Source organism: Arvicanthis niloticus, chromosome 16 (assembly GCF_011762505.2).
Source record: "Arvicanthis niloticus isolate mArvNil1 chromosome 16, mArvNil1.pat.X, whole genome shotgun sequence".
Lineage (NCBI taxonomy): Eukaryota > Metazoa > Chordata > Mammalia > Rodentia > Muridae > Arvicanthis > Arvicanthis niloticus.
Window position 1 is genome coordinate 8,184,089 of NC_047673.1, and position 23,913 is coordinate 8,208,001.

General features: G+C 49.5%; 1 protein-coding gene across 1 annotated transcript; it reads left to right on the forward strand.

Annotated features, from left to right (window-relative positions):
- The first annotated feature begins 4,268 nt into the window (after positions 1-4,268).
- Grk1 (G protein-coupled receptor kinase 1) lies at positions 4,269-21,758 on the forward strand. The gene is made up of 7 exons (XM_034520173.2): positions 4,269-5,187; positions 7,094-7,221; positions 8,543-8,700; positions 9,094-9,177; positions 12,332-12,456; positions 13,440-13,641; positions 15,136-21,758. Exons 1-7 carry the CDS (start codon positions 4,489-4,491, stop codon positions 15,429-15,431), a joined length of 1,692 nt encoding a protein of 563 aa, XP_034376064.1. The 5' UTR covers positions 4,269-4,488; the 3' UTR covers positions 15,432-21,758.
- Positions 21,759-23,913: the final 2,155 nt, after the last annotated feature.

Genomic DNA, 23,913 nt, shown 5'->3' on the forward strand with positions numbered 1-23,913 from the left:
CAGCCCCCCCCAATATATTCTTTTAAAAGGTGCATTGTTTTTTTAATTGTTTTATTTATTTACATTCCAAATGTTGTCCCCCTTTCTGGTCCCCCATCCCCTTTGCCTCTGAGAAGGTGCTCCCCCTTAATCCCCTCATCCACTCACCCCCCCCCACCCCCTTCTCTGGGGAATCAAGTCTCTACAGGATTAGGCGCATCCTCTCCCACTGAGCCCAGACAAGGCAGTCTTCTGCTACATATGTGCTGGGGCCTCGGACCAGCCCATGTATGCTCTTTGGTTGGTGGCTTAGCCTCTGGGAGCACTGAGGGGTCCTGGTTAGTTGACACTGTTGGTCTTCTGTGGGGTTGCCATCCCCTTCACACCCTTGACCCTTCCATAACTCTTCCATAGGAGTCCCCATAGGTCCCTGACCTCAGTCCGATGGTTGACTGTAAGTATCCACATCTGTCTCAGTCAGCTGTTGATAGAGCTTCTCGGAGGACAGCCATGCCAGGCTCCTGTCTGCAAGCACAACATGGCATCAGTAATAGTGTCAGGGTTTGGAGCCTGCCCATAGCATGGATCTGAAGTTGTGCCTGTCACTGGATGCCCTTTCCTTCAGTCTCTGTTCCTTTTTTGTCCCAGTATTTCTTTTACACAGAAACAATTCTGGATCAAAGATTTGAAGGTAGGTGGGTCACCCCACCCCTCCACTGGGGGACCTGTCTATCTACTGGAGGTGGTCTCTTCAGGTTCCCTCTCCCCACTGTTGGGCATTTCAACTAAGGTCATCCCCATTGAGTCCTGGAAGCCTCTCATATCCCAGGTCTCTGGGACTTTCTAGAGGTTCCCCTGCCCCCACCCCCTCCCTAATATTTTTAAATTTATATTTATATTTATTTATTTATTGGGGAAGGGGCATGTGTGTGGCAGTCAGAGGGCACCTTGAGGGACTGGGCTTTCTCCTTCCACCATGTGGGTCCCAGGGATCAGGCTCAGGCTGTCAGGCTTGGCAGCAAGCACCCTACTTACGGAGCCCTCTCACCAGCCCAAATTACTGTAAACTCTGCTTTCTTTTTAATTTAAAAAAATTAAAACTTTAATTCTTATTAGTGTGAGTGTATGAATGTATGTTTATGGTGTGTGTGTGTGAGTGTGTGTGTGTGTGTGTGTGTGTGTACAAGTTTGTGGAGTTGGTTCCCTTCTTCCACCTTTACATTTCAACAACTGGTGCTGAAGCAGTTGGACTTCCATTTGAAATGCCTCAGCTAAGTCTCATACCTCTTCCAAAAATGACCAAGGTGGATCATGAGCTCAAATGCAAAAGTGGAAGTACAGTTCTTAGGGAAAGACGTGGGAGGAGCCCTTAGACTTAACGCCAAGAAAGTGACCCACAATACAACAAAAGAAAACACAAAACAAAACAACCTACCAACACCACCACCAACAACAATAAAAACTTCATCCAGGGATGTAGGTCAAAATAGAAAGACATGCTGTTACGTGGAGAAGACATCTGAAAAGCACCATCGACAAAGGGCCACACATGACCAACACGTGAAGGGTTCTTCAGATTCAATGGTAAAAACCAAGCAGTCTCCCAGTTACAATATGGTAGAAAGATACCAGATACCCTGAGGTGGAGGTGGGGCTGGCACACCGGCCGATAGGGAAGCCCTCTGTGTGGTTCACTCTTGGGGAAAGGCAAATTAAAACCATAAAGGACAAAGACATAATTTCATGTTCAGGAAAACTGGTGGAGCTGGAGACTGTCATATTAAATGAAATAAGGCAGAATCGGAATAAGGAAGCCAGATAAAGTGGGAACAGTGGTCCCAGGACGGGAAGTAGAGGAGGGAACTCTGGGAGGGAAGTCCGTAGGAAGAGGAGGGGAGGCCGGAGGGAGGGGATGTGTTCAGAGAACATTACACATGTATGAAAATGTCACAGTGAAGTTCATCATGTACAATTAATGTGTGTTAATGAAAACGTCACCAGAGTAGGACGGCCAAACAGGCTCCAGTGCTGGCCAGGATGTGGGTGTCTGACTCCAAGGGCTGCGGGTGAGAATGGAAGATTGACAAGCTGGAAATCAGTTTGTCAGTTTCCTAGAGCGAACGCAGAGGTACCCAGATTACACTCTCAGACATTTTATCCCGGGGAAGTAGAAATTCACACACACACACACACACACACACACACACACACACACACACACAAACTTTGTGTATAACAATTTAAACCTGGGTAATTGATTAGAACACGGAACATCTACACAAAACATGGAACAACTTTCAGTTGCAAGAGGGAAAGAGCTGTGAGCACCTGCCTTCCATTTCTAGAGAATTCTCCGAGAGGGAAAAGCTAGTCCCTGGAAGGTCCTACGCTCACACAGCACCCTTTCAGTGGAACAGTTTGACCACAGAGCAAAGGTCTGTGGGTTCCTGGGGGCTGAAGGGGTGGGAAAGGCTTTGTCTACAAAGGGCAGCTCAAGAGTTAGGGTGCCATGGGTACCGCAAGTCCACTGCTAGGATGCTGTGGTGAAATCTGGGGACCTATCACTGTGGAGGGATTCCTCTCCCTACTTTTCCCCTTCCTCTCTCCTCCCTCACCCCCACACCTGTATGTGCTCTGCCATCATCTCAAGAGTTTAACTGAATAAGGATACTCGGAGAGTATACCCTCCCCCATCTGAATAGTCTGTCCCGGGAACCGAACTATTCTACTTTGGTGGCAAATTCTCCTCAGCCCCTTCTACAAGGTACCTTCCTGGTATGAAAGCAGCCTGGAATTCTTCAGCCCTAACCCTGTCATGGTCCTGATCTACAGCTTCTATGAAGTCACCTGGGAACCTGTCAGAGATGGAGGCCTGGGTTTAGCCAGGTCCTCTGAGGCAGGTGGACTATGGATTTCAGTGCTCTGGGTGGCTCTCCTGGCAAGGTACCTCATGGTAAAGAACCATGTGCCCTTTGGTTCTGATTGGTGCCAGAGTCAGCTACAGTCTGTCCAAGGTAGCACAGGTTACCTGAGGAGAATGATATGGTGTTTACCTCAAATATTTACTTGCCAATCATCCTGTCACAAGCCCTTGTTAGGAGGTGGGGGTGTGGTAGGGGTGGGGGTTGTCAGTCACTAGAAGTTTCTCCTTTCACTCCCTCAGTCACAACAGAAGACCCTGTCCCCACCTGAAACACCCCCAGTCCTTCAGAGAAGGAGGGTGGGCTGCACACCCCTTTAGCCTCCTGATTCAGGTTGTCCAGGTTTTCCTTTATAGTCAACACAACCCTTTCTCCTCCCTGTAAGTGCTCACTTCTGTGGCTTCTCCTCAGATTGTCAGCAGTACCCACACACATGACAGACGTGGTCCCCAGGAGATGGTGACATGCCCATAGATTTTGCCATTCCTGGGTGTGTCCTGGATGTGACCAGTGTCTGAGCTGGGTCCTGAGTATGCCCAGTTGAGTCCCTGCTGTTTCAAGTCTGTCTTCGGTGTGCCCCCACCCCACCCCTGAGTCCTAGATGCATCCTGGGCTCATGTCTCATGCATCTTCTGGCTTGACAGGGGATTCAACGTGATGGTCTGTGGGTCTCCTGCAACCTGTCCTTGTCCTTCAACTTTGTCTTTGGCAATTCTGCAAGGAGAAGATTTGTTTCCCCAACAAGTGACTATGGTCTCACCTACAGACAGGGAAACTGGCTGCTGTGGGCTTTCCCTCTAGATTCCTGTTATCAGGAAGCTTCTGGCATGCTACTTTCTTAAGGATAAAAATGAAATAGTTTGGGAGGGAATATAGAGAAGGCTCAGCAGTTAAAAGCACTTACTGCTCTTCCAGGGTCCTGAGTTCAAATCTCAGCAACCACATGGTGGCTCACAACCATCTGTAATGGGATATGATGCCCTCATCTGGTGTGTCTGAAGAGACTGACAGTGTACTCACATACATAAAAATAAATCTTTTAAAAATATATATAATATATAAAACAACCTGGAAGCCACAGACAAATGGAAGTTTCTCCTAAGACTGACTGGCTACCTTCTACCCCAGACTCACATCTCAGCAGGACACAGACAAGTCCTGTCCACCTGCCAAGGTCCAGGAAGGATAGAACTGTTCCCTACAGCCTTCCAGGAGCCTTTGGCCTGCCCTTCCTTCCCTTGGGAACACGAAGGCAGCACAAGGGGGAGACAACTGAGCTGAACTGTAATCCGATTTGGAGCAGCTTAGGGGATTGTCTTTTTCTGGCACCTACTGGTCACCCCTAAGTTGTCCTCAGTGACTCCAGAGCTGGGATTTAGCTAGATACTTGTCAGCCCTGGTCTCCCTGGCCTCTCACTGGTCTTCCCAAGCGCCCTGGCCACGACTGTGTGCCTCCCTTGTCCCACAAGGGCAGGGACAGGCCATAGGCCAAGGGCACAGGGTCAAGCCTGCTTTGGCTGCTGGTGTCTCAAACTTGCCTTCAGCTTATGGGTCTTAACACTTGAAGTGGACACAGGGCATCAGCAGGATGGATTTCGGTTCCTTGGAGACTGTGGTGGCCAACTCTGCCTTCATTGCTGCCCGAGGGAGCTTTGACGGAAGCAGCACACCTTCTTCCAGGGACAAGAAGTATCTGGCGAAGCTCCGGTTGCCTCCACTGTCCAAGTGTGAGGGTCTCCGTGACAACCTCAACCTAGAGTTTGAGAACCTGTGCTTAGAGCAACCCATTGGCAAGAGGCTCTTCCAACAGTTCTTGAAGACAGACCAGAGGCATGTGCCAGCTCTGGAGCTCTGGAAGGACATTGAAGACTATGACACTGCCGATGGTGACCTGCGGCCACAGAAGGCACAGGCAATCCTGGCCGAGTACCTAGACCCACAGGGCACACTCTTCTGCAACTTTCTGGACCAGGGCATGGTGGCGAGGGTGAAGGAAGGGCCAACCGGGAGCCAGGATGGCCTATTCCAGCCTTTGCTCCAGGCTACATTGGAGCACCTGAGCCAGGCGCCCTTCCAGGAGTACCTGGAAAGCTTGTATTTCCTTCGGTTTCTTCAGTGGAAGTGGTTGGAAGCCCAGCCTATAGGTGAAGACTGGTTCTTGGACTTCAGGGTCCTGGGGAAAGGGGGCTTCGGGGAAGTGTCTGCCTGCCAGATGAAGGCAACTGGCAAGATGTATGCCTGTAAGAAGCTCAACAAGAAACGGCTGAAGAAGAGGAAGGGGTACCAGGTAAGGAGTCCAGCAAGCAGTAGGACGCCTTTAGACTAGAGGGATGGGAGAATGTAGACCACCCACCAAGACTCCTGTGGAGCTCACACGGGCCTTAGCTGCTGTGTGTGTATGCTGCCTTTTGGACTCCCCTGGCTCAGGCAGCCACTGGCAGGGCTGTAATCCATCTGTGTACCATGCTCAGGAGCAGTTCAGAGGGACAGCTGCAAGGGAACACGCATCTTATTACCTAGAAACCTTTCCGTAAGGTGTAGCTCCTGTTGTGATTACACTCAGGAGAGAGTGAAGCAGACCTCTGTCAGCAGGTACTGTTCACAAGAGGCAGAACCCATCTGTGATGCTGCAGTGCAGGACCACTTTTCCCAAACACAGGTTTCCAGGGGACAAGAATGAGTGGAGGACGTAGGCAGGCTGCCAGGATTTCATCTCCTCCTTTGTTGGCGTCAGTGTCTGGTTAAGGCAGGATCAGCGAAAGCAGCTTATTGCTCAGGGGCAGAGCCCTCCGCAGCCCTGCTGTACACTACAGATAATGCTGCGAAACTCAGGGATGGACACCAGCCCCCAGCAGGTCCCCGAGCCTTTAGTGAAGGGTTCAAACAAATGGGTTCAAAATGGAGGCGTCAGGCAAATCCAATACAATACTTTTCACACTACAGTATCCTGGGGGACATGACCTGCGTGTGGTTCTCGCATAAAGCAGACGTAGTTTCGTTTCTCTTCCTCTCTTCTCTTCTCTTCTCTTCTCTTCTCTTCTCTTCTCTTCTCTTCTCTTCCCTTCCCTTCCCTTCCCCTCCCATCCCTTCCCATCTCTCTTCCTCCCTCCCTCCTTCCCTCCCTCCTTCCCCCTCTTTTCTTTCTTTCTTTCTTTCTTTCTTTCTTTCTTTCTTTCTTTCTTTCCTTCCTTCTTTCTTCTCTTGGTTTTTCAAGACAGAATTTCTCTGGGTAGCCCTAGTTGTCCTGTAACTCACTCTGTAGACCAGGATGGTCTCAAACTCATAGAGATCCACCTGCCTCTGCCTCCCAAGTGCTGGGATTAAAGGTGTGCACCACCACTGCCCTGCTGAAGGTGTATTTTCTAAAGGGCCTTGGTGATTGATTTTGTTTTGAATTTGGAACTATTCATAAAATTGGAAAATTCTTTAACTTTTCCACTTTTGTTTAAAGTATCTCAATTAGGGGTTAGAGAGATGGCTTTTCCAGAGGTTCTGAGTTCAATTCCCAGCAACTACATGGTGGCTCGCAACCATCTGTAATAGGATCCAATACCTTCTTCTGGTGTGTCTGAAGACAACTACAGTGTACTCATATACATAAAATAAATAATTAAAAATAAAGTATCTCAATTAAAATGAACAAAGCTGCTTACTTTAAAAAACCAGTACCTTTAAGCCCCTGTATGGTGGCATACACCTTTAGCCCCGGGACTCATGAGGCAGAGGCGGTGGCTGGGCTTGTGTGCGATCAGAGGCATGGAGAGTTCTAGCAGAGCCAGGACTACATAGTCCATGTCTCAAAATGACAAACACAAACAACTGCAGCTTTCTGGAACTGTAATTCGAGTTCTGGGCCACCCATATGGACCTGCAACCCAATACAATACTTTTGAGACTTCAGTATCCTGGGGGACACGACCTGCATGTGGTTCTCACGTAAGGCAGGCTCTACTGGAAGAGAGGGCTGTGTTGGGAGCTGGCTGGACACAAACCAGGACTGGATGGAGGGGTTATGGTGGTGTGAGGGAGGGGAGGGTGGACAGAGATGTCCCAGTCAATGCCAAGGCTATGTCCCTGAGTGAATGCCTGGCAGATTTCAGACAGATTGCAAGCCTGTCCTGCCCTGGGCCCAGCATCCAGGCTGCCCTCCACAGTGTATTCCCGAGGACTGAAGATCACAGCTCTGCTTCCAGGGTGCCATCGTTGAGAAGAGGATTCTGACCAAAATACACAGCAGGTTCATTGTGTCTCTGGCCTATGCATTCGAGACCAAGACAGACCTCTGTCTGGTGATGACCATCATGAATGGAGGTGATGTAAGGTAAGGGTGTCTGGACCTAGGACTTCTTTCAACTAGGGTTCATGTCTGGTGGGACCTAGGACTTAGGGTCTGCCTGTCATTGCACACGCTCACGCACCTCCATGATTGCTGGAGACAGGCGACAGAGGGCATGTGGTGTCATGAATAGCTGTGGTGGGCTACTGTGGGTTGAGAGGGCTAAGAAATTAAAATTAACGATTTCATCAGTGCCCAGTCCTCTAGGGTAGAGAGCTGGATGACCGGCTAGGGGCCAGTTTGCCTACAGTAGGAGGGTGCCCACTCTGACAGTGCCTGGGCTAGCCAAGCCTCAGGGTGCCCTGAGGTTGTCACTGCATCCTCGGGGATGTTGGGTTAACGGCTTTCATCGGCTGGGTGACTTCACCACTCTTCGGTTTCCTGTTCTGTCAAAAAGAGACAAACAATAGTGGCCAAGTCAGCATCAGGAGGATGAGGTGGTGAGCCCCTGGGGTAGCTGGTACACACGGTTAGCATGATGAGATCCCTGGGTACCTAGTGTACAAGGCTAACACAGTGAGACCCTGGGATGCCTTGGGAATGTGGGGTGCCACTAAATGGGGCTGTATCCCCATTTAGTCACCGGTGTCTCTCGGTTCATCTGCTTTTACTTACATCGCCACCCCAGCAAAGCCTTTTCCTCAGATGGGTAACATGAGGTCTAGACAATCTGTCTTCGAGGGGGGACGAGGGCTATAAGGAATGTGGGGGGGGGGATTCCTGTTAGTATTGCATGTTCTACCCACCCCATCCCCAGGACCTTCTGATTATCTTCATTATCTTCTAAACCCCTGGTCTGCAGCACCCCTTCCCCCCACCCCCAACTTAGGCCATTCACAGCTTCTAGCTATGGGCTTTGTCTCCCTGTAAAGGGTTGAGGTGGCAAGCATATAGAAAAATACAAACATGGACACACTTCAGGGTCCTACAGAAAGGGGCCAGGAGGGAAATGCTGCTGTCAGATCCACCCAGGGGTTCAGGGTCTGGAGGAGCAGACCACAGGTGTACTTAGAGATCCGGGGGCTGCTTGTGCCTTAAGAAACTGGGGATGAGCTCACCTCCCTTGGCCCTGTCTTGGCACTGCTCTGGAGTTGGAGGGAAGTTGTCAGGTAACAAGCTTGTGTGCTTTTCTAACCATTGTCTCTAACAGTTATGGGGAATGGCATCCAAGGCCCTAGGGTTTCTCCAGGGGCACATTGATGCCTGGTCCCAAGGTGACCATGCTATGCTGATACGTGTGTGCTCTAAGATCCAGGCTCTCTGTTTCCGCATTGTACTGCCCTTAAGCTCATGTGTGTGCCCCCAGGTACCACATCTACAATGTGGATGAGGAGAACCCCGGCTTCCCAGAACCACGAGCGATCTTCTACACAGCACAGATCATCAGTGGCCTGGAGCACCTGCATCAGAGACGCATTGTCTACCGTGACCTCAAGCCAGAGAATGTGCTCCTGGACAATGACGGTGAGCCCCTGGAGAGGATGCAGGCCACGGCAGCTTTGGGGGCCTAAAGCATGGTTTCTTCAGCCTCTTTGAAAGTCACTGAAGGAGGGCCTAGTAGTGTTAGGGCATAAAGGACAGTGGTGTAAGCTCTGGAGTGTGTGTATGTATGTGTATATGCATATAGGTGTGTATGCATGTGACAGGGGTTACACGTTTGTGTGTAAGGTATATGTGGTATGCCAATCACGTGTATGACACATCCTTGTGGGGAATGGACATGCGTGTGTTGAGCGTGCTGTGTGTGTACATACAGCATGTGTTTTGCTGCTGTGCAGGGGAACACGGCTGAGCCCTGAGCTCCCCTGAGCTCTGTTCTATGGAGTACGTGTGACCTCGGCTTGTTTCAACTTTTAGGCAATATCCGGATTTCTGACCTCGGACTGGCTGTGGAGCTGAATGAAGGGCAGGATAAGACCAAGGGCTATGCAGGGACCCCAGGTAAGATCTGAGCATTGCGGGGAGGGGCTGGAAAGGCTTGGCATCCAAGAAGAGGCCTTGGGCTGTCCTCTCACCCAGAGCTCAAGGCAGCAGGAGCCCCAAGACCTACACGGTGACAGAGTGGGGGTTGTGGAGCTCGGCTCCTTATCTAGAGCAAACAGTGGCAGTCAGGTTCTGCTCAGCACCTCAAGACCTGTTTCCTCCAAGGACAGCCCCTCCCTGCCTTTACCGTCTCACCGGCTTGTCTTGGTACCTTGATGGGCAAAGAGAGCACAGGACTTGCACACTAAGTGGCTTCCTGTACATTGGCAGAATGAATTTGCCCCGGGGTATCTTATGGAAGAGCTGGACACAAGGACTTATTGTGTAGATCACACCTCAGAGCACAGGGGGACAGAGACTTTCCTCGACCAACTCTTGCTAGGCTTTTTAAATTTTATTTTATTTTATTTTTTTGTATGTGAGCACACTGTTATCTTCAGACACACCAGAAGAGGGTATCGGATCCCATTACAGATGGTTGTGAGCCACCATGTGGTTGCTGGGAATTGAACTCAGGGCCTCTGGAAGAACAGTCAGTGCTCTTAACCACTGAGCCATCTCTCCAGCCCCTTGCTAGGCTTTAGTATAACTCTGGTAGGAATCTTCCAGCATGCAGGCTATGCACATGTGTTATCTCTTTCTGTGGGCATGCATTCCTACATATGTGCTTGCTCTCATGTGGTGTGTACAGTTGTATGTCTTGCAGGTGTGACTGAGTGTGCACATGGGGGCCTTTGTGTGTAAGCACACGTGTAGATGTGCATGAGCCTGTATGTGCATGTGCATCTGTGCACATCTGTGCATCTGCACGCATCTGTACATGTATGTAGGCACACAACTGTCTCTGTGAGAAGCATGCATATGTGTGTATGAAGGCACCTCTCTGTATGCATGCACCCATGATAGTCTCTGTGTGCATACATGCAAATACGTGTGTGCATCTTTACAAATGCAAATGTGTCTACATACATGTACATGAACATGTCTATATGCGCATCTGTGTATGTGCTATTTCATGCATGCATCTGTAGATATATGTGTACTCACGTGTGAATGTATGAAGGCACCTCTGTGTATATGCTTAGTACATCTATCTGTGCATACATGGGCATGAGTCTGTGTGTATAGGTTTTGTATACACCACTCTTGTATATATATGAGTGACTGTAGATGTATCTGTGTCTAACTGTGCACACACATGCAGCCATGTGTGTTCTTCTGTCTTCATCCTCCTCAGAGGAGAGAGGCAGCACACATAGAGGAAAGAAAAGACTCATGTCAGCTGGAGCAGGTATGGTCCAGGCCCATGCTTAGTGGCTCTGTGACCTTAGATGCTGTGCTTAATCAATCTGTCAGAGTCTTCGGCTTACTTACCACTTACCACATAGGCTTATGAGGCTGTTACGTGACCACTTCATATGTGGCATTTGCACGCTGTAGATACCTGTATTTAAGCCCCCCTTTCTCCATATTCTGGATTGTCTTGTATTCAGGCTGACGTCTGACAAGACTTCTTAGATATTTATCTTACTCCCTGGGCTATCTGGTATCATTCAGAACAAAAGTTGAGATGTAAACAGAGTGGAGACAGGACCCTGCTTTGTGTTACAGGATCACCAGGTCCCTGTGCCTTAGGTACTATCTGAGGCTGTCCCTGTTGTCATGGTGGGTAGAGAGACAAGGATGTTCTCCCTCCACTCTGGAGTAGGACAAATCCACACTGACCCTCAGGAGGTGCTGCTTGTCTAGCCTTGGTAGCAGGTAGGTGCTGAGGGTTCTGTGCAGGCACAGGGTGAAGGAGATCTGAGAAAAGGATTCTGGAAACAGCTTGGCTTGAAGCCGTTTCACAGCCTCGTGAAGACATGGCTGTGCTTTCTCTCACCAGCTAGTTTAAACTTCATTTGGATCTCCTCAGTTCACTACAAGTCCCGGATTCTCTGGAGCAAGATTTGAAGAACTTCAAGACTAGAACTGGTCCCACTCTGGACTGCTGGCCCAGCTGGCCAGGAGAGGGCGCCATTGCCTGCCTAATCTTAGTTTACTGCGCTTACGGAGATGTAGGGGCAACTCTACCTACCTTGTGAATCCTTTGCCTGGGATCGCAGCGTAGGGTCTGGAAATGCTGAGTTAGGGTGCAAACTAGAAGCTGCTATTCCAGGAGCCAATGTGCACTGTTCTAGACAGATCTTCCCCCACTGCCCACCCCTGCTCCACACCCTCCCAGCTTAGCCCACAACTGCAGGGTGTGCATGGGGGGAGGATGTTCTTCCTCTGGATATAGGCAAAGTACACCTCTGTCTTCTGCTTCCTGCCATGAGGAGATGAGTTCATTACAGAAGAAGCAGAAATACACTTCCTTTCTTATCCAGTAACTCACGGGGGCTGGCTCTGCAGCAGCAATATTCTTTGCAAAATCCCTAACCATGAAGGCAAAGGGTGGCATGGTCAGGGTGTAGCCTGGCACCACCGGGGGTGGCAACACTCTTGGTGTCTTGGAGTGGAAAAGTGATGTGCATGGCTCCGGAAAGGGATGTGTGACAATTGACCTTCCAGAAGGGCTAATCTCCTAGGAGCCCAGGAGCAATTCTATAGCCTGTTACATGGGGCTGAGAAGCTAACAGGATGGGCAGGAGGAAATGGTTATACAATGTTGCAGACATTGGACATTGATATGTGTGGTGGGTAGTAAGGGGTTGAAATTTTCATTCAGATGGCCAAGTTGTGAGCAGACAGCTAGGAGAACCAGCAGCATCTGTCCCGTTTGTCTACCCCATGAGTTAGCTACAGCGCACTGTCCTGAGTCTGAGTGGAGGCTTCATATCCCACAGGAGTGAGATTCCTGACCCTGACAATTCTACCCCTAGGAATCTTTGGCTATGTTGGAAGACATTTTTGGTTGTTACCACCGTGGGTATCCAGTGGGTAGCGGCCAGAGTTATGTTCAATGTCCTACAATGTCAACAAAGGTTTCTGGCCTCAAAATCACTGGTAGTGAGAACACCCAGTCCCCTGGGGGCAGGGCATCACCAGAGCTTCAATAGACCTGTGTTTACTGGGTAGGGGCCATGCTGTGGAAAAGCATCCATGAATTTACATATGTTCATGGTGGCAGGTTTCATGGCCCCTGAGCTCCTGCGTGGTGAAGAATACGGCTTCTCTGTGGATTACTTTGCCCTGGGGGTCACTTTGTATGAGATGATTGCAGCCAGAGGACCCTTCCGAGCCCGAGGAGAGAAGGTAGGTGCCACCTGGCAGGAACCCCTGAAAGGGTCCATTCTGGGGCAGACATGGATAGGTGGGTTGTACCAAAGACTATATAAGGGGTGCAGGCTCTGGGGTCCTGCGTGATATTCTGTCCCAAAGCCTACTTGTTCTTGAGAGTAGAACTGTTGAGATTCTAGACCTGTCCTTCCACACCACAGCCAGCAGGTGGCAGAGCAAACACACACTAGCTGAGACCAGGCATTGGACAACCACCCCATATACTTTCTCTGTGCCTCATTTCTGTCATGCACAGAGGTTGGTCTGGGCCAGAAGTCAGGTGCTATTTTATGTCCCAGTAGGGACAGTGTCTGCCTACTTGTTGCCACCTTGACCTCGCCTGACCTTACAGCTCTATGCTGTCATGTGATGATCCTGGCCGAACGTGGTGAAGTGTCTTGAGTCTCACAGGCATTAGGGCAAGCTGTGTGCACTAACGTTCATTCAGGTATCCCATGCAGCGTTTGCTCTGCCCTGCCTGCCAGAGAGATGATGGGGGACCGGCTTTATAATGGGGGATGTCTGGGGAGTGAGCCACACTGCCTTCATCATACACTTTGGGTGTGGGGACCCCTGTTTGGGAGACTTCACCAAAGCTGACCAGAAGTAAGCCAAGCCTATTTCTTAGGTTTCTCTCAGATGGTTTAGTAACATCACGTCAGCCAAGCTCTCCAGAAGCAACGTTCCCTTCTGGTCATATTCTGTGCAGTGGCAGACTAGCTGTGTAAACATGTGGAAGTCACCGGTGCCACCTTTAAAATCAGCCTTGGTGGCTGGAGGCTTCACTTTTTAACTTTGTTTCTTTGTCCTGAGACGGGAGTCTTTCAATGCCAAGCCATCTGGGAGGGGCCCACCAAACGCCTTCAGCCACCCTCACCCCAGTGAGGGTCAGCACCAAGCCCCAAGGCTCGAGGCTTGGCCAGGGCTCAAGTGAAGTGGTGCATTTGCCCGCCATGCAGGTAGAGAACAAGGAGCTTAAACAACGCATCATCTCAGAGCCCGTGAAGTACCCGGAGAAGTTCAGCCAGGCCAGCAAGGACTTCTGTGAGCAGCTGTTGGAGAAGGACCCAGAGAAGCGCCTGGGCTTCCGGGATGGAACCTGCAACGCTCTGCGGGCAAACATCCTCTTCAAAGATATCAGCTGGAGGCAGCTCGAAGCTGGTATGGGTGGTACCACAAGCCTGAGAGGGCACAGGGACCCCAATGGCATACGTTATCCATAGGGTCAGGCAGGCTGAAGTCGGATGGGGAAATGTGGGTAACAAGCCAGTGTGGAAGCTCTGAGCCTGTGTCATAGTGTTTGCTTTATAGTCACCCTTGAAAATGCACATGTACATACGTGCACTTTCAGGGGTACACAGACACACGTGTGTGTGCACACACACATGCACACACTACACCACGTCACACACAGGCATTGGATGGACCTATAGGCATTCACAGGTGAGTGAATACACACATGAGCATGTGTACATGCATGGGCTCACACATAAGAGGCTATGCACGCACTGGGACACAGACACACGTACACCTGTTGCACACATGGTATCCTGTGGCTGCAGGGTCATGACAAATGCCGTGGAGTGAATGAACTTCTCACAGGTAGACAAGCTCTGCCTCACTTGAATCCTTGGGTCTCTGGAATATAGGGTGTGGAGTCCAGGATGAGTCGGGAGCTGTAGAGAGAAGATTCTCGAAAGAGAAGTTACTTTTTGGGCAGAAGAGCTAAGCACTTCATCTGAAGATGGGCTATACTTGGCATAGCTGTCATGAGGCCCTGTGGTCAGGAAGGGTCCTGGCTCAGGAGGTCTAAGGACTGTCTTCTGAGGAGCAAGGGAGTAGTGGGGCACAGGAGACTGGAGTCAGGCATGTTGGAGAAAGTCGGGAGGTCATGCTTTGGTGTGAGCGGCCAATCTGGACCGATGCATGCCGGATGCAAAGCTGGAATTAGTGGCTTATGTACAGCAGGATTGCAAGGTAGGGTTAAAATGCCCCAAGGAAGGCCAGGGCAGGAGGTTAGGTGAGTTGAGTTGACTCCTGGGCTCTACAAGACCAACAATACCCTGCATCTCGTAGCTTCTGTTAAGAAGTAAAGCTGGCTGGGGAGGGAGGGTGCGGACCTCAGTTGGCATCTACCACTTTGATGCCTACCTGGGGCCAGGGAAGAGCTCGGAGTCTGGCCCTTCAGAGAAGGTGCAGGTGCCATGGGAGGGACTGAGGGCCCTGGTGTAAGGGGTTTCAAGATGCTTGGCTCATGAAGAGACTTTAGGAGTGGGTCTCAGGAAGGTGTAGGAAAGGGCTGAGATTTCTTTTAAAAAGGCTTCCTAGCTGGCACAGTGAATCAGAGTTGTAACACCAGCATTGGGTAGCTGAGGCAGGGGGATTGTGATTTCAGGCCAGCCTGAGAAACACCCACCTAACCCACACCCACCCACCCACCCACCCACAAACCTTTTTAACCAGATGTGGGCATCTTTTACTCTGTCCATCATCCAGTCTGAGTACTGAGCACGCAGCATGGGGCTGCTTGAGGATGCTGGCTTTTTCTGTCAGCATTGGGAAGAGCAGCAGGTCTTCCGCGTGTCTGTGGGGACCCTTTGGCTCTGCAGTTTCCTCACCATGGGTCTCTCTGATCTGTTTCCTGTTTCTTCCCAGGGATGCTCATCCCTCCGTTCATCCCAGACTCTAAGACTGTCTATGCCAAGGACATTCAGGACGTGGGTGCCTTTTCCACCGTCAAGGGTGTGGTTTTTGACAAATCGGACACAGAGTTCTTCCAAGAGTTCGCCTCTGGCAACTGCTCCATTCCCTGGCAGGAGGAAATGATCGAGACTGGGATTTTTGGGGACCTAAACGTGTGGCGTGCAGATGGTCAAATGCCGGATGACATGAAGGGGGTCTGCTCGGAGGCAGCCTCGACAGCCAAGTCAGGGATGTGTCTCCTCTCCTAGCCGAGTGTCTGAGGAAAGCATGGAGCTGGCTGTATAAAGAGAGGAAGGTGTACAGAGATCAGGGGAAGAGAGCGACCCTGGTGTCAGCCTGTGCCCACTCCACCCAGGTCACCATGCAACTGTGTCTCCACGTGGAGCAAGCAAGATTTTCGGTCTAGACCCTACAGGCATGACAGTCCATTTCTTCTGTCCTATTTCATTCAAAAGAGACAAAAAAAGGCTACAGATTGAATAATAAGATGTAAATGCTCAAAGAACCTCTGTGTATAGATGTGTGGCCCGGCCAGGAACTTGATGATCAGAGACTCACATTCAACATGGATCTCCTGGTACTTGGAGTTAATATTTCAGGGCAGACCTGGTCAGCTCAGGGTTGCAGGCATTTGTGTACCTCAAAGAAGGCTGTACTTAGGGTACCCACACTTCCTTCCTGGTTCCTGCCTCCTAAGCTGCCTTTACTGGTCACCGCCTGCTCTCATGGCCCCCAACTTGGGGATATTGAGTCTTTAGGGAGTAGAAAGGATGGTAGGGCCTGGTCTTAGCTGAGAGTCACTGCCTCCTCTCAAGGAGCGGAGAGAGCTACCTCAGGCAGCTACGGTCTCTGCCATCAGTCGACACTACATGTTGTGTATATCCAAATTGTCACCGTCACATCACATGTGATGGAGGCCTGAGTCCTTACATGCTAATGCTATGTGTGGTAGATGCCTGAGCAGAGCTATGTCGTATGTGGTTATTGCCCGAGTCCTTACACAGCCATCACACCTGTGATGGGTGTCTGTGTGCTCAGGCCATCTTTGTACTCCCAGTCACCCCCCTTTTGGGAGGGAAGGTGACCTACATATACCCCAAATTTTAAAAGATTGCTGGATGAAGCCAACACTGGAACCACAACGCTAGGCCAGTGTCCCCAAAGTGTATGGGGTACAAGCAACTGTCAAGAATATGTTATCAATCAACCCCAGGCCAGCTGCATTGTGGAAGATTCCAGATGTTGCTATAGAGGTGCCTTGCACGCATGGACATCCTGGGGACTAATGCTGAATGCTAAAGAAGTCCACACCAGACTTCCGCTCTTCTCAGAGAATCTAACACTGTGCAGTTTGGGTTGCTCTGGAAGGGCCTTGGGGAGGTGACCATACCTCCTGGCCCATGGTCTGGGATCCTTTGGGACCCGGTAGCCCTGTGACTGCTGTAGATAAGACAAATTTCCATCATTCCTCTCTCCTTCACTCCGTCCTCTAGTCCGGGGCATCATGCATGTATCAAATACTTGGACGTATAATTCATTTCACTGTGTTCTGGAGCTCAATTTAACGTGCTCTGGCTTGAAGACCCTGGCAGGTTGGTGGTCTCCTCCCGGGCTTCACAGGGGTGGGTGAGTGTGGAAAGGTGAATCTTGGCAGCCATAGCCGGTTTCAGGGAGGCCTGGTCTGTGTAACACATTAGCCATCATCCCTCTTTGGCTTGTCTAGAACTCTTGGAGTTGATGGTGGAGCCTGTGTGGCCTGTGTGGCTACATAGGCTTGGAGCCAGCCCTCCCCCCGCCCCCCACAGCCCCTGCCCACCCGCACTGTCGATAAGAGAGCAAGACAGTCCATTTTAAATTTCAGACAAATGGTGAATACTTTGCCAGTGTAATGTCTCAGCAGTATTTGGGGCAGACTTATACTAAAACCATTCATTGCTTGTTGGAAATTCAGATTTCACCAGCTGGTCTATAGGTCTTTTTAAAATCTAAATCTAGCCGGCCCATGGCAGACTCACCAGCGAGCAGGGGTGAAATTGTTGGGAGCAATGCTGCTTTGATTCTGTGTCTCTCAGGGTGTAACCAGGAGAGGTCTTTTCTCACTCTGGCCCACTCGGGGACATAAGCTCAAGTGTCACTCAGAGAGACTCACTCTGGGACCTCCAGCTGCCCTGTGCGTGGCTGTACGTGCAGGACACTGCTAGCTTCACCAGAGCTGATGCTAAGTGGAGAAGGGTTAGTTGCTTGCTCTGTGTTCTCTGGGTGGAAGTTTTAGCCAACTCCTCGTCCTAGAGGTTTCGTGGACTATTTTCGGGGCTCCACTGTAGGTGTTCTCTCAGGGACAGTAACCCTTTGGCCTGAAGAGATGAGATGTCCCCATCCCCGTTGTCCCTCCTCATACCTAGAGCTTATGAACTCCTAGGTCCTAGAGCTCAAGTCTTGCTGGACACTGACCCCGCAGAGCTTCAATGTACCCACTTTTATTCTGGCAGTTGTTGGCCATCTTGGTTCTAATCTCCCAGGAAGACAGAGAGCAGAGCATTGTCACCTGTTATAGGATGCCATGGATGCTGCTATACAGGTCTGTGCTAGGACCTCTGCAAAAAAAGGACCTCCTGAACATGAGGAGCCATCCCTAGGACTGGAAGCCAACCTTGGAAGCCCTGTGAGATGTAGGTTGTCTTGTATCCTGGTCACCAGCGAGCTGTAAATGGCTTCACGCGTGGTCAGAGATATACAACTGTGGAGAGCTTCATTTCTGCAATGACTGGAATAATTCTTCATCCTCAGGAGGGACCTGGCAGAGGAGCCACCTCAGACTAGACAGAGATGACTCTGCAAGTTGAAGGTCATCTGCTGAAAGGCAGGAACATGCTATGAACAGTAGGGCGTGTCAGCTTCTGCGGCATATTGGGCAAACTGGATTTAGATTTTATTCCTATAATCAAAGGTGATGAAATCCTCCAGCTGGCCCTGAAGCTCACCAGATCCAAAGCCATGTCACAAGTGGTTTAGGAGACTAAGCACCCAAGTCCCTGGCTGTGGTTTAAGGAAGGTTTAGTGCATGCCTGAAAGTCTGTGTTTTGGAAGTTGTACCTCCAGTGAGGTAATGTGGGTAGCAGTGGGACCTTTGAGAGTCGGAGCCTAGAAGCAGAGCCTTGGTCTTCAGGGAAATGCTTTGGAAAGGCTTAGCTATTTCTGTGGGGTTGTGCCTGGTCTGAAAGAGAGTAGGTTCCTCTACAGGCCTGAGTCTGATCTCCGAGCTCCTTGCCTCCCTGGCTGTCACCTTCTCTTACACAGCTGTGTGAGCTCTCAGCTGAATCTGTGGTGCTGAGGCCCTCACTAGAGGTCAAACAAATGGGGCTACTCATCTTGGCTACCCAGCCTCCAAACTGTGGGGTAAACAAACCTCTTCACAAATTACCCTGCTGTGGTATTTTGTTATAGCAATGGAACGTGACCGTCAACTTTAGAATTTTAAGTCGATTCAAAGTAGACTTCGTTTCCAGACAAGATGGTGTATACACATATTGTGGTGGTTGACTAGGAATGGTCTCCATAGGTTCATATATTTGAATGGTCAGTGAATAGGACGTGGTTTTACTTGGTGAGGATCAGGAGGTTAGGTAAGTGTGGCCTTGTTGGTGGAAGTGGGCTTTGAGGTTTCAGATACTCAAGACAGGCCCAATGGCTCTCTTTTCCTGTTCCCTGTGGATCCTGATGTAGAACTGTGAACTCCTTCTCCAGACCCATGTCTGCCTGCACGCTGCCATGCTTCCTGCCATAATAATAACGGACTAGACCTCTGAAACTACAAGCAAGCTCCAAGGAAATGTTTTCTTTTATAAGAGTTGACATGGTCTTAGTGTCTCCTCACAGCAACAGAACACTGACTAAGACAGAAAGAAGTTGGTGCCAGGGAGCAGGGTATTGCTGTAACAGGCTTGACCGTGCTGTTTCCTGGCAGAATGTGAAGTTTGGATTGGAAAAGCAGTCGAATGTTTTGAGGGGTTTAATGGGCCATGCTCATAGAAACAAAGAAGACGGGTGCTGAGGGCAACATAGATTCTGATGGCTCAGGTCAAGAGCTTTCAGAGGAGACTATTAGTAAGTGGCCTAGAGACTGTTCTGGTGATATTTTGGCAAAGAATGTGGCTGCTTTTTGCTCTTGTCTGAAAAGTCTGCCCGAGGTTAAATATAAGAGTTTTGGATTAGTGTCGTTAGGAGATTTTAAAACAGCCTGGTATTGACTGTGTTGCCAGTCAGTCTTGTGCAGATCTGTAATGAAGAGGAGAAGCTGATCAAGGAGAAATTGAAAATGTACAATTTGAGGAGAAAAGGGGCCCCAGAAAGTGTAATGGAGTTAAATGGAATAAAGGGGGGCTGGCCTCAGGACACGACCCCACCCAGCTCAGCCTCCAACTTGTAAGAAGGAATTAAAGAAAACCTTAGGAAATGGTCAACAGCAGAAAGCTGGTGCAGATGTAACCGAAGGAGGGGCCATGTTCCAGCCCAAGTAAGCAGCAGGACTTGGCAGCTTCTACCACATGGTTTGGCTTTCGAGTCAAGGATACAAGAAAGGAGTTATGAAATCCTCCTCCGAGATGAAGGAAAGCTGCTGAGGCCAGGCATGCATCAAGGGTGCTGCAGTCAACACAGCTGAAAGGAGTTGGAGATCTGAAGAGCCTTTTGGCATCAGACACGGAGATGCAGAGTTTGGAGTTTGTCCGGCCGGTTTTCTGTCTTGCTTTGGTCCAGTATTTCCTCACCATGTTCTCTTTCCTCCCTTTTGCAATGGTAATGTATATTTTGTGCCATTGTATGTTGCAAGTATGTGATCTGCTTTTTGGTTTTGATTTTACAGAGGATTACTGCTAAGAGATTGCCATGAGTCTCAGAAGAGACTTTGAACTTTGGGCTTTTAAACAGCATTGAAACTGTGATAGACAGTAGGAACTTTGAAAGTTGGACTGAATGTATTTTTGCACTATATCTATAAACCTGTGGGGGTCAGGGAGTGGAATGTAGTGGTTTGAATAGGAATGGCCCCCATAGGCTCAAATATTTGAATGTTTGGTCATTAGGGAGTAGCTACTTGAGAGAGATTAGGAGGTATGGCCTTGTTGGATGAGTGTGACCTTGTTGGAGTGGGTGTGGCCTTGTTGGAGTGGGTGTGGCTTTGTTGGAGGAAGTGTGTCACTAGGGGTGGGCTTTGGGGGTTTCAAATGCTCAAGCCAGGCCCAGTGTCTCTCTCTTCCTGCTGCTTGTGTATCTGGATCTAAAACTCTCAGCTACCTCTCCAGCACCATGTCTACCTGTATGCTGTCATGCTTCCCACCATGATGATAGTGGACTAAACCTCTGAACAGCCCCAATTAAATGCTTTCCTTTATAAAAGTTGCTGTGGTCATAGTGTCTCTTCACAGCAAAAGAACACTGGCTAAGATACATATTTTTCATGTCTCTTCGAGTAGGTACAGCTAAACCCCCTGAGTGGTGTGAATGAGGAGAGTTGGCAGAACTATGGAGATGGGAAGAGTTGCTGCTTCCTGTTCCTCAGCCCTGGTAGGGCCTCTGGAGCCCTCAGGTGAGCATTAGGCTCGTGGACCCACTGATGTCAGGCACACACACATGTGTATTGTTTCTTCAGCTCCCACAGTATGGAGGTACTTTACAAAGGAGACTAGACCAGAACTTGCTGCTACTCAAGACAGGTGGGATATGAGGAAGGATGGAGACATCCCCTGGAGTCTATGAAGGGGACTCTCAGAGTGGGGTGTCCACACAGGCAAGAGACAGAGGCTTGAGAAAGATTTGCTGAGCTCACTGCTGGGGTAAGCATCCATGTTAACCATTATTCTCCACCAGCAGTTCGACCAAATGTGTCACAAAGTAGCGTCTACTCCAGGCCATGGGCTAGGCTGAGTTCAGACAGAATCCCACTCATATGGATGATTCTGTGGGATATAAAAAGCATCAATGTAACTTGTAAATTCTCTAGAGTATCAGGTGGTGGGTGATGAGTGCCGTGGAGAAAAGACAGCAAGCAAGGAAGTTTGTAATGGGGGGCAGAGGCCAAGACTGAATCTACTAGGTTGTCTTGATAGGAAGCCCACTTCTCAGGAAAGATCTGAGGGGCTTGTCAGGAGGTCTCCAATAGGTGGTATAAGGAAGTCATGGCCATGTTCTAGAAATTCTATGCTTTTTTACAGTTGACTTGGTTGTTCTCAACACATGGAGTTTTAAAAGCCCCGCCTGTGGTGCTTTGAATGAGAATGGCCTCCATAGATTCATGTATTTGAATGCTTGGTTTACAGTTGTGGAACTGTTTGAGAAGGATTAGGGGGTGTAGCCTTGTTGTAGGAGGGTGTGCACTGGGGATAGAGTTAGAGGTTTCAAAGACTCACACTATTCCCAGTTAGTGTCTCTTCCCCCGACTCATGGTTGTGGATCAGATGTAAGCACTTAGCTACTTCTCCAGTACTATGTCTGCCTGTGATGACATTCTATCTCTGTAATAGTCATAGACCTTAATTCTCTGCAACTATGAGACCCAAATTAAATGCTTTCTTTTATAATTTGCCTTGGTCATAGAATTTTTTTTTTTCATGGCAATCGAAAAGTCACCAAAACACCCATCAAGTGAGTCTAAGGTAGATTGTGGTTTGGAAAGGGTCAGAACAGAGCTGGGTGTCAGGTAAACTGATTGGACACCCATCCCTCAGTGCATACAAGCTGACTGGACACCACCCCTCAGTGCATACAGGTGAGCCCATATCTCCAAAGCCTCCAGGGGTTGTTTCTCCATCAGCTTCCATTTGTTGGAAGTCATCAAGAGAGTAGGGGCTGGCGGCATGACCCATAGGAAGCTGAAGGGGTGAGGGACACCTGGTATTTTAATAGTTTTTAGTTATGTCTTAGCTGTGGCCCTGACACTGAATTCACCTGTTGTCAGCTTATCATAATCTGCATTTGGCCCAGATCAAATCCCTAAAGTGCAGAAGCAAACCACACAGCTGTGTGGTCCCTCCTCTGTGCTAGCTTTTCCAATCATCCCAGCTACCTGTGACACATTAACATATATGTTCCATCTGTGTGCACTGTAAGGCCAACCCCACACACAAGCTCCTGTTTCCTAAATAGAAATGAGGACTACTCTGCCCTCTTCTATTTACCCTATTAAACACTTGCCATGTCTTTCACTTCCTTCTTTGGGTTCTAGATGCTACCTGGTGGGCAGGGCAAGAGGGCAGGCAGGGTGCTGAGTGGTGCCAGGTGCCACTGGGCTTTGGTCACATGGCCACAGGGGTTCCTTCAGCGTTTCTAGTAAGGCCTGTCAGCTGGAAACAGCCCTTTTCCAACGTTATCTTTGGAGCTGCTATATTTGTTTCCATTTGGGCTGGACGGTTTGGCCAGAGGCGTGGCTATTTGATCAACCAGTAATGTAAGTATTCAGCACTATGAATATGTCACATTCCTGGCACTGTCTGGGAGGTTAATGTTAATTGTTCCAAAACTAAGAAGCCGTAACTGTAGATGGTGGGGCTTGACTAGAGGATCCGTGGCCAGACTTGTGTGCACATGGCCTTAGAAACTCAGGGACTCACCTTCTACTGCTACCATCACTTCATCTTGAATCAGCCATCCCTGACTGGGTAGCATCTGGTGTGGAAGGCTGTTTACAGATCTATTGGCAGGGGTCTGGAGACAATAGGGTCTACTAAGTGTGCAGCCCATCCTTGTGGCCAGGCTGAGGGAGTCCTAGCCTTTGCCAGGGAAGGGTAGAGGAGAACAAGAAAGGGTTAATTGATCAACTTGGTATCCAGTCTGGTCATGTCCAGTTCCCTACCCCAAGGAACTGTGGGTAAAGTTGGGTTCCTGTCCCACAAGCCAAATATGGGCATATTCGCGCTTCAGTCTCCTCCATGGGATTGCTATATTGTGGCACTCTGCTGGTTTTCTTTTGTTGATGTCCTCTCTGGGTCTGTCCTGGACACGAGCTCCGCTGAAATGAGTCTCCAAGGAATGTCGCACCACCTTTCGATGGCGCCCCATTCTGTCATATTAAAGTCTGCCTGGTTTGCTCCATCCTGTGCACCATGCTCCACCAGGGACCAGGTATCACAGCGACTGGAAGGAGGACATCCTTGAAAACATGATGTTGAAAATAAATGCGATTATCCAGAAGTTCAAGATGAAGTTTGATCTGATGTTTTAAAAACCAATTCTAAAGCCCTAGCCACATAGCAATATTTTTTTCTAAGGTTACCTGGTCATTTTTTAGACATGTGAGCTAGAGGTCCTAACCAGGATCATGGTATTGGGTGTATGCAGAACTTGTACCTGCTGTTTCTCCAATGCCCATCTGTCCTTCTAGGCTGGTCAATATTTGATATGCTCTGGGCATCCGGGGCCTGGTGAGTAGCTGGGTCCTGTTTCCCGGCTGGCCAGTGGTGGTGTTCTCTCCTTTCAGCAATGGGATAAGGCTGCTGCACACGGTACACATAGACATTTGGCTAAACCAAGATATTGCACAAACCAGTGGTTGCCGGAAACTGCCCCATTCAGTGGGATGGGATGAATGGGTGTCATTCATCCTGTGGAAACGTGAGCCACGAGAGACTGACTCCTGACTTTCAGCCGGAGTGTATCACAGCTGCAAAATCTTCTAGCAGAGCTCGGAAATGTTATTAATTTTAAAAATTCATGCCTTTGAGGACACCTCAATCCTGA

Coding starts and splice junctions, on each gene's coding strand:
- Grk1 (XM_034520173.2), top strand. CDS start 4,489: ATGGATTTCGGTTCCTTGGAGACTGTGGTGGCCAACTCTGCCTTCATT. Junction 12,457..13,439: donor TCCGAGCCCGAGGAGAGAAG/GTAGGTGCCACC, acceptor CCCGCCATGCAG/GTAGAGAACAAGGAGCTTAA. Junction 13,642..15,135: donor CTGGAGGCAGCTCGAAGCTG/GTATGGGTGGTA, acceptor GTTTCTTCCCAG/GGATGCTCATCCCTCCGTTC.